Source organism: Rhagoletis pomonella, unplaced genomic scaffold (genome assembly GCF_013731165.1).
Source record: "Rhagoletis pomonella isolate Grant_MI unplaced genomic scaffold, Rhpom_1.0 Rhpom_scaffold_00006, whole genome shotgun sequence".
In the NCBI taxonomy this organism is placed as follows: Eukaryota; Metazoa; Arthropoda; class Insecta; order Diptera; family Tephritidae; genus Rhagoletis; species Rhagoletis pomonella.
In genome coordinates, this window is record NW_023458560.1 from 13,922,261 (window position 1) to 13,933,091 (window position 10,831).

At 33.3% G+C, this 10,831-nt stretch overlaps 1 protein-coding gene across 1 annotated transcript; it reads right to left on the reverse strand.

Moving 5' to 3' along the window:
- Nucleotides 1-575: 575 nt before the first annotated feature.
- Nucleotides 576-9,494, reverse strand: LOC118741636 (protein rhomboid-like). The gene is made up of 4 exons (XM_036473621.1): nucleotides 9,065-9,494; nucleotides 1,564-1,707; nucleotides 1,136-1,315; nucleotides 576-968 (listed from the first exon to the last, which is right to left on the reverse strand). The coding sequence occupies exons 1-4, from the start codon at nucleotides 9,224-9,226 to the stop codon at nucleotides 726-728; spliced, it is 729 nt and encodes a 242-aa protein (XP_036329514.1). The 5' UTR covers nucleotides 9,227-9,494; the 3' UTR covers nucleotides 576-725.
- Between the last annotated feature and the right edge of the window lie 1,337 nt (nucleotides 9,495-10,831).

The following is a 10,831-nucleotide window of genomic DNA, read 5'->3' on the forward strand; positions in this document are numbered from 1 at the left end:
AATGCGACTTCGTCTTTACACCAAAATCGTAATTTTTTCATTATTTCAAACCGGTTTCAAAAAAAAGGGGGAGGTTGTCTATTCGTCGGAATATTTTTTTTATTTACATATGTTACCGCATAACCGATTTCGATAATTCTTTCTTAAAGGAAACTTGGTACCTCAGACCATCCTAATTTGGTTTCGATGCGATTATTGGATCATGAAGAAATTAACGGTAATCTTAAAGTTTTACATGAGAATTGAAGTCAGTTATGTTTTTTGCTAAAAAATTACTTATTTATTTAAACAATGGTCTTCGAATGTCTTCTGCAAATCGATAAATTGTTTTAATGATCATTTCATTTTTGTTTTTTCTACAAAACCTCTGTGATCGCTAAGCATACCTAAACCTAAATTCAAGTACAAACTAAGAGAAAGGGGTTTGAAGGAGCGCTTGCGCCCCCAGGCCATACCTGCGTACACCCATGGTTATGACACTATTGAATTAAATGAGTGTTATGTTTTCTATTTAGGAAATCCACACAATACCTTTGGAAAGTAAAAACTACATGTACTTATAGTCGATTTTTTATTGGCAATGAATACTAATGAGGCCTTAAAATACACGCATCACTAAAATTCGTGAGTACTTGTACATATGAACATGCATACATATATAGCTATACTTATATATGGATTTACAAACATTACAGTTACGACGTCTTATAAAAAATAAAATTTATTTATACCAAGTATACATTTGGCAAACGGCAGTCGGTACAACAACCTCGACCTTTGGCACCGCTGTAGAGCAAAAACCCAAAACAAAGTCCAGCCATAGCGCCAGCAATATGTGCCTCCACGCAAATACGGGGGCTCATGTTATTGTTGACCAGATAATGGAAAGAGGTGAATCCAGCATCGCTGACGCACAAAATCAACAAAGCTGCAATGCGCAGATAACGATGTGGCAATCGATAGAAGTTCTGATAAAGAAAAATATGAAAATGATGTATGTTTATAGTATATAATTTGCCAACTACAAATAGAATATATGTATGTAATTTGTAAGTGAAGTTACACCTAAATCATTTTTGTAAGTGTCATATAAAGTACATGAATACATTAGTAAGGTGCGAGGCGTTGAACTCACCTTCGCCATATGTGGCACATGACTCGCTAGCAGGGCATAAACACTAGCCGACGCGCCCAGCAACGATAGTTCTGGCTGAGTATATGCGGTGGCCAACGAGCCGGAAATTCCACCAGCAAAATAAATCACGGCTACCTGCCAGTGGCCCTGCTCACTCTCCAAACAAAAGCCAATCATGCACTGTAAACAAAGAAGAGAAGAATGGGAAAGCGTTGCGAATATTTTCCAACTTTGTTTAGGAGAAAATAAATAAACAGAGAAGCTTCATAGTTCGCTTAGTTTTAGATATGTATGTATGTATGTACAAGTGTTCATGTTATTGTAAAAATTATTATGTTATTAGCACTTTGAGCTGTCCGAGGGCTGTACAAGTACGTTGGTTTTAACTAGTGAATGCCGATGAACTCTGGGTTATTTGAAATACTTGCCTGTAGTGACACGTTCAGTAGCAGGTGTATGAGATCAGAATGCAGTAATGTGTAGGTGAAATAGCGCCAGAAGTCTTTAGGATGTCCGGGGATGTGCATAAAGCGCTGAAAAATGCAGCCATTTGCGATGTGAAAAAGGAAAACCTATAGTTTTAAAATTATATACGTATTAAAGTCAGTCAATTACGATTTAGATTTGTTTATAAACAAATATAGGTAATCGCGTTCAATGCATACGTACATACTATGTACTTACTTATTATGTATGTAATTTTAAATTCAATATACATATTTCCTCATTGGGGGCTATGTGCAAAAGTCGGTTAGTAAACTCCTGCGGTTTTTGTCTTAAAACGGTGTACCACAAATACATGTACTAAATACATATGTACATATGTATGTATGTACATATTTATATTGACAAATACCTTTAGTTTTGCAAACGCAGCCTCGATAAATACAATCATATGTATGTATATACATACATTAGACTGCATTACCATAAACAGCTGCGGTTTTTCCGCCGGGGTTACAAAATTTATTATATTTTAAGACGTCCACCATAATATTTCGGAAAAATATTAAGATTTAAGCGAGCTGAACCGATTTGAAAATACTCCAAAATGAAGTTTATTATGAATAAAAATAGTTTCTTAAACAACTTTTTGAAAAAAGTCCCCTCAGATGACAAAACAGATTAGGCTTAAAAAATCTGCGTAAAAATATTTAAACATCTTTTCAACGGAATCGCAATAATGAAATTTTTTATGCTGTTTGATTTGATGAAGATTGATTTACGAAAAGCTTAAATAACTGGGCCAAAACTGTTTTGATTTAGACTTATGGGATCTCGGTAGAAAGGTATTTTCCCTCTATTTTTATTTATGTGCAAAAAAAGGTCATTCGTGTCCCAATTTTTTTTTTTCAAATACCAACACATCTTAATTCAACTTTGAATGTAGTTCGTTCATCCTACCATTCTCTTTCACCCTTTGAATGAGCTTATTAGCAGAGAAATAAGGGGTGAGAAAATACCTTTCCGGTGATACCTCATAAGTCGAAATCGGAAGAGTTTAGGTTCAGTTATTCAAATTTTTCTTATACCAATCTTTGAAAAAAGAAAAAAACCGCATCAAAAATCTTATTATTACGATTCCGGTCAATTTTTTTTTTTTTTTTTTTAATATTTTTATATAAATTTTTTAAGCTTAAACCGTTTTGTCATTTAGGCGGATTTTTTCAAAAAACATCTTTAAGAAACTGTTTTTATTCTTAAAAAACTCCATTTTTGGAGGTATTTTGAAATTGGTCCAGCTCGCTTAAATCTTCATATATTTCTGAAATATTTTGGTGGACGTTTTAAACTATAGTAGATCTTATAATTCCAATGGAAAAACTGTGCCGATTTTATTTGTTGTATGGGAGTGATGCAGTTTAATATACATATGTCAGGTTACATGCTAAAACCGACTAAAAGGACCTCTAAACGGTGACTTAAAAAGGCGGCTGACAAATCTTGAAAACAATGAAATGGTAATGACCAGGGTAATGGCAATGATTATCGTAATGGCAGTGGTAGTATTAACGCTATTGGTAATTATAATTGTAATAATGCTGGTAATTGTAATAGTATTACTAATAGTAATGGTAATGCTAATTCTACTGGTTATACATATGTAGCAATGGTAATAGCAATAGTAATGGAAATGACAATATTAATGTAATAGTAATAATAATGATAATTGTAATGGTATTGGCAATGGTAGTTGTAATAATTATAAAAATGGTTATGGTCATAGTAATGGTTATGGTTATGGCAATGGCAATGACAATGGTAATTGTAATGGTAATAGTAATGGTAATCGTAATGGTAAGGATAATGGTAATCGTATTAGTAACAATTATCGGAATGGTAATGGGGATATTAATGGAGATGGTATTTGTAATGGTAATGGTACTGACAATTACAGAATATTCACAAAATACTGCGTGTAGCATTCATGTGGTGAATAAGTATTAGCGCTATTTTATAACTTTTCATACCAATTATAGTCATGTTATATATGTTGCGGATTGAGTGACATACAGGAATAGTTGGTACATACCACAGTATGTGGGTATCAGTGTTGCCAGAACTTTTTGTGCCGACCGGCTATATTGGCAAAAAACGGCTAAATTGTTTTAACTAAAGTTCACATGTTTTATTTAAAGAAATCACAAGTAGAAGGACTAGTAAAATCATTAATTTTTTTTTTAGTTAATAAAGGTTATACGTAACAAAGCTTTACACCACTCGTTAAGTAAATCACAAAAACAGACACTGGTAAATTCATTACAAATTATTTTTGTTTAACAAAAGAAACTGTCGATATACGTACAACAGAAGTCGTATTTGTATTACTTAAATAAAAAAAAGAGATCACTTACAAATTTATGGCGTTTTCTTTTTTATTAAAAAATTTTGCCTTACATTGTAACATTTGCACTAGGTTACTTTTCTTCCTGAAAAATGGCTATATTAGTATAAAGTAGTTTGCTTAGTCGGAGGGCGATATTTTAACAAGTAAAGCTGTGAAAGTGCTGAAGAAAACAGGCCTACATTTTACTATTCTACTATTTAATTATATTTTTATGTCTATATATTCGATGTTTTCAATGTCCTACTCACCCTCTCGCATGCCTGTCTCAGAGCAATAATAGGCAACAATAAAGTATGTTGGCACCATGATACAATTATTTACAGGTATTGTCTTCCCATAAAGTTTTGCTATTTATACTTAGTTTATTTAATGTTTATTATTTTTTTATGAAAATATAGCTGATTACTCAACAAACACCATACAGGTATCAATTTCAGACATTGTGGAAAAATTTCACCAACTTTTAAATTTTTAATCAGCATATTAACAAAATGGTATGTATGCAGTTTTGAAGTCCATTAAAATTTAGTATAATATGGTGAAAATTTTAAGTATGTAGCTAGGACTTGCCGTTGATTTTTGTAATTTTTTTTTTTTTAATGGTGTTAAGAATTTTTTCCCTACAAAGTATGTGCTACAATTTTTTATATGTTGAAAAATGCGGAACACCGTCAACCAAAAATTGTCAATAATCAACGGTAAGTGCCAGCTACCTCAAATTTGCACTTTACTTACTAAAATTTTAGATTTAAAAAAATGCTAAATTTTCATAAAATTTGCATAAAATATGAAAATTGGGTTTAAATGGTGTTTGCAAGTAATCAGCTATACTTTCATAAAAATATAATAAGCGGAAATGTGGCGTCCCAGTTCATATTTGGGTCACGGTATATTTACATAAAATAAAAATCATTCAAATCGGCCCAGTATTTTAAGACTTTTCATATGAAAAAATGGAAACTTGTATGTACATATATCTAAATTTTAATAAAATACGGCAAATAGCGAAATCGGCTAACTTTTTTTTCAAAACGACTAACAAATCGGGTGCCGGCTAAATCGAATGTTTTCCGGCTGTTTGTTGTCGCAATTGGCTAAATCTAGCCGGAAAACGACTATAATGGCAACACTGGTAGGTATGCAGGTTTATGAACGAAGATACATGTTTACATACATACACTTACATACGTAAATATGTATAAAAGCTAACGCACGACTTCATGGCTGATTGCGTGGGATAAAGATTGCGGCAAACATGAGTGAATATGCATGTAAAAGTTTCTTGTACCTATATTCACAGCCAAGTTATGGATTGCACCTGGCTTAGCGACACAGAAGCAGTAAGTAAAAGTAAAACCAGGTCAGATGGTCTAGTGAGTTATGTTCAACTTGACAAAATAGAGTTACAAGTGTTGATTAGGATGTCTCACGAAAAAAAACAGTCGCTTAATCAAATGAATCCGTTTATAACTCTCACACAAGTATTTTGTTTAAATTCAATGACGCTAGTCAACTGGGCCGCTCTGAGGACACATTTAAATAGATATGTTTTATTTTTTTTCAAAAAAAAAAAAAAAACGGCAGTACAGCTAGGTCACAACCATTAGCAGATTCAGTTACATAGGTTGGGTTAGAAATTAAACATTAATGTCATTTAAATTTATTATTTTGTGCACGACTGTCCCATAATTATTTCTGGAATAGTTCAGAATTATTGCAGGACCAAATTCAAACCAGTCCTAAAGTGATTCTGAAAATTCGTTAACTTGTACCGAAATGATCTCGAACTAGTCTTTAAAGGCTCCCAAAATGGTTCCTTAATAGCCCCAAAATAATCCCGAACTTTTCCCGGAATTCTCCTCAACTAGTAGCAAGATGATCCCAAGCTATTCCCGAAATGGTCCTGAAATAGTTTTGATCCAGTCCCGATATGCTTCTGAACTAGTCCCGAAATGAGCCAGAAATGATTCCTGAACTAGACTCAAATGTCGCAGAAATAACTCCGAAATGGTCACGAAATGAACCCAACAAGTCGTTAAGTGGTCCTGAAATAGTCCAGAACAGGCCCTGAAGCGGTCGGAAACGTCCAGCATTTGTCTCGAAAATTCTTGAAACTCTCCTGAAACGGTCTCTAATAGTCCCACAATGGGCATAAAATAGTCCTGAACTAGTCCCAACTTGATCCCGAACTAGTGAAATAGTTCTGACTAGACCCCGCAAGGATCCATAACTAGTCCCGAAATGGCCCTGAAAAACCCCCCAAACTATCCCAGTAATCTTTGTTTGTACACACACAAGAAGAAATTACAGATTTACTGCTAGGTTACATAAGAAGCAGTTTACCGCAATTTTCCGCTGCGTTAACGCAAGTTTTACCCACACCGAGAGCTAAGATGTTTATACATCAAAAAAACCTTATCAACACCCTGCAGACAAAAATTATCAATCGATTAAAATAACCAACTTCTAGTTAGCTTTTTTTGTGGGAGTTCGATAAATAACTAACTTTTAATTAGCTATGACAAAACTGACTTTAAGTTAGTTACAATGTCGTGCAGGAGTCATGCAGGCGTTATCGGGAGTCTGTTTTTTACAAGTTTCTATTTAAATATCCTCATACAAAAATTACTTTCAATACACTTTTTTCTGAACTTCGCAGATTCTTTTTCGAATACAGGACAAATAAAAGGAAGATCGAAATTATATATGTATTATCATTTTGAAGTTATGTCTGATGGTGTTCGAATATGGGACCACATACAGCAGAATATGTAAACAAATATAAAATGTAATAAGATAAAGTAAACAAATAAAAAAGTAAAAAAGAAAAAAATTTGTTTTTCTTATTGATATTTTATGTCCAAAAGTAGTTAGCTATAAGTTAGTTGACACCTAATGCAGAGAAAACCAGTTCTCACTATTTTGCGGCAATCGCCCTTCAAAAGTAGCTAGTTACGGCCAAAGAAAATAGTTAATATATAGTTACCACTAGTCGACTGCTAGTTAGTAAATAGAAACTAGTCCCATTTCCTGCAGGGCATATTCACTTTTGACGCAATTGTCTGGAATTTTTTTTCGCTTTTGTGAACACTGGAACAACTTGCTTAAACTTAAAGGATAATATCGAGGGCACCGTTTTTGCTTTTTTAATTTAAAAGATCTACACCATGAATGGTTAAGAACATACCATAATTAAAAGATTACCATCTGTTTCAGAAGCACACGATTTTCTAACGATCTAAAGTTTCATATTTAGGTTTAATCCTTAAAATTACCGAAAATATGTTATCAGCGGAAGCACCTACATATGTGCTGGGTTATTTTTCTAGGATTACAAGGCTAACCCATTCACATCCCATAATATTTCTACTGAATAAATATGTCTGAAATTTTTCGGGGAAATTTTTTTAGTTATTCTCAATGTGGTCCAGCTCACAAATGGCCTTGCATCGAGCCAATAGAAATATACCAAATTTCATTTCCTTGAGAACTTACTTTCCTTTGCATTTAGCGTGAGTTGGTCAAATAATCGTATATACCCAAATACTTTTTAAAAGCTCAAACAAACACTCGTACATATTTTTCATATGTATGAATTTGAAAATATGTATATCTCCGTGTCATTTGCCTCAGATTCTTCTTCTTTCTCTTATTTGGCGCTGTAACCGCCTAAACGATTTTGGCCAAGTTCAATAAAGCATGCCAGTCGTTTCTCTTCTGTGCCAACTGACGCCAATTGGAAGTGCCTTAAGATTAAGATTACATTTTATAATTAAAAAAAAAAAGCTTTACATTGGCAAATTGAAATTAATTTCGCAAGCTCAAAAACCGAAAACCGCAAAAAGTGAATATTTAAACGCCTGCTATCACATATGTATGTATTGTACATAAATTAATTCTAATATACGCATAAACAAGAACAACTTGTCGTTTGTAAATAATCAAATGGATCAGCGGAACCACTTCAAAAGTGAACAGCAATGTGGTTTTTGTCAATTTTTTTCGAATTGTGCAATCTTTAATGTGAACAGTGTTCGCTTTGTTTTTGTTATCGTAGCTGTTGTTTACTTTATGCATATATAAATGTGCATTCCCGTACATACGTTAATAAACTGCATTAATGGAAAGTGAAGACCAAATATTTATAGCGAAAAGAATAGTATAAAGTGAGCTAATTACTTTTTCTTGTTCCACATATAACTCCACTTGTATGTACTATATATGTATTTACGTATGTGCATACAAATACGAATATAGTACATACAGTGAAACCCGCTTAAGTACCAACTCCCCCCCCCCCCCCCCGTTTAAGTACCTAACCCGCTTAAGTAACCAACATTTTTGGACACCGTGATTTTTTTAATATAATCAGAAGAAAATCCCTCTCTTAAGTACCTCCCCGCTTATTCACCCAACCCGCCTAAGTACCTCAATTTCTCGTGCCCCATTTACAATTTTACTTGTAATTTTCCCCTTTTAAGTGCTCTTTTAAAATTCCTTAAAATACTTACGTATTTTCAAATTTGCTAAAAAAAAAAATCTAAAAAATCAACGGTAACTTTTAGCCACTTGAAACTTGCAGATTATTGAACTAAAATTGAATAGACTATAAAACTGTATACTCAAAAAACACTTCTGAGAAAAAAGTTTGAAATTATGATGCATTTTTTTAAGTGTTCTACAAAATCTTAAGCTTAGGTTTATATGGTATTTGTTAGGGAATGAACTGCATTTTAATTGATTGAAAAACCTTAAAAATTAATAAATAAACTTAAGTGGCAAACAATATCATTTTGAATTTGGTACATTTGGTACATCGAGGTACTTAAAAGGGTTCTTTTTAAAAGCTGAAATTTTTCGTGAGGTACTTAAGCGGGTTTTACTGTACTCGTAAATACATATGTATGTATGTGCTTGCATGCAATATTTAACAAATTCAAACGCAGTAAAATGTTACTCATACGCCTGTGCGGTCGCTGGAAGTGCAATTTAAAGTGGCAATAAAAAGATTCCATTCCAAAGGTTGCATTTATTAAAATAAAAACTTAAAAATAAAACTTTGATAAATTTCCACACTACACCTGCACACAACACATTATGATAATGAACCATGGTATGCACCACAAACGCCTTCTTTCTGTTAAATCATCGATGAAAATTTTTGCGATCGGCGCTAAGCCATTTTGTAAGAGTAAGGGCTTAGTAGCCGGCGCAGGAGGCCGTTCCACCTTTCTTTTACACATTGTAACATCAATGATAAATCGACGCACGCTGCCGCATTTTTTGCACACTACAGTTTAACTTCTCTCACAGTTTCCCAAGTTCAGGCGGTGTTTTCAATCTAACTTTTAAGTATATTCTGTCGATCAGCCAAACGCCAAGCCGGCTAAGCTTACCGGAACGATGACACTCACGTCGCCACTATCAATCGATATTACTTTTTATTAGTTTTTGAGTGCGCTATTTTAAAATGTTCTTCATTTTACGGCGACGCGTGCACCTACAATGCCGCCGCACAACTGATTGAGCAGCGCGATAGTTCATCGATCGCTGATCGTGGTTGATCGGCGCATGCGGCAAATTAATGATGGCAAGACATTGGCAGTTATATGAATGAGTGAATGTTTATTATTTTTCGGAGAAGAATATAAAGAGGGTTTAAAGAAATTTAAAAAGTAAAATTATTTTCTTTACGTTAACGCAACGTTAAAGAATTGTATGTACAAAAACAGAAAGTAAGCAAATATAAAATTGGTGAAATTAATTAAAAATATATTGTTCATATGCTGGCACAACTGAAAGAAAAGAGATTTTTCAGAAGGCTAGTTCGAAGTTTTCAATTTGTTCCCAAAATGTATAAAAAAAGAGATACATATTGTCTTCTCTTACGCAAAAAGTCATATATGTAATACTCCTATATTGGCAGTAAGAGCTAGTACCGTCCGAAAACACTAAAGTACAGATAAGTATATCAATAAACATGTACGAAAGAAAAGGAAAACATACGTTTATAAATAAACATGTACACAACACATACACAAAAACGGCACTCAAGTACACAATACATTGACAAAAACGGTACTAGACTATCTCGCTTTGATTTCGGAATGCTTACACATTGAGAAGTTAGCTTACTGCCAATATAGAAGTATTACATATATGCAAAAAGTACACAAGATTTTAAATACGTTAAATTCAGAATCAATCCTACAATTTAACTTAAGATTTTACTTTTTCCCGAATAGATCGGTCGTTTTGTTGAAGTGGGACCAATTTTGATACTACTGTAACTAGTAAGTATGTTTTAATTATATACATTAGGGTACCTCACTAAAATAGGTGCGGATTTTCCGGTGGAACTTTAAAATTTGTTATATTCTAAAACTTCCGCCAAAACATTTTAGAAAGATTTGCGTGAGCTGAACCGATTTGAAAATACCTCCAAAAATCTCATTATTTTGATTCCTTGGATAAAATTTAGAAACCTTTTTATGCAGACCCTTTCAACTTTAACTTTTCTATCATCCGAGGTGACTTTTTAGAAAAAATATATTTAAAAACTACTTTTATTAAAAAAAAAATCCATTTTTGAAGGTATTTTCAAACAGGTCCAGCTCAAGTAAACCATGAAATGTTTGGTACGGACGGAATAATTGGCACGCCCTCTGCTCTTAGGGGCGGAAACATTAAATTTCATCCGATTGCGATGAAATTTAATTTGTGCTCTCTCTTTTATAAGAAAACCCTAAATATAAAATATGGGGAGGATTGGATCACTATGACGTCCAAAACTCACAAAACATATGGGCCTAGTCATTTAAATGTGATGGAATTTTGGTTAATTTTTG

Bases quoted from the DNA above. Each gene is read 5' to 3' on its own strand.
- LOC118741636 (XM_036473621.1), bottom strand. From the start codon at position 9,226: ATGTGTAAAAGAAAGGTGGAACGGCCTCCTGCGCCGGCTACTAAGCCC. The intron at 1,316-1,563 runs GCAAGTATTTCA...CTTTGTTTACAG, and splicing joins TACTGAACGTGTCACTACAG to TGCATGATTGGCTTTTGTTT. The intron at 969-1,135 runs GTGAGTTCAACG...TTTCTTTATCAG, and splicing joins ATGTGCCACATATGGCGAAG to AACTTCTATCGATTGCCACA.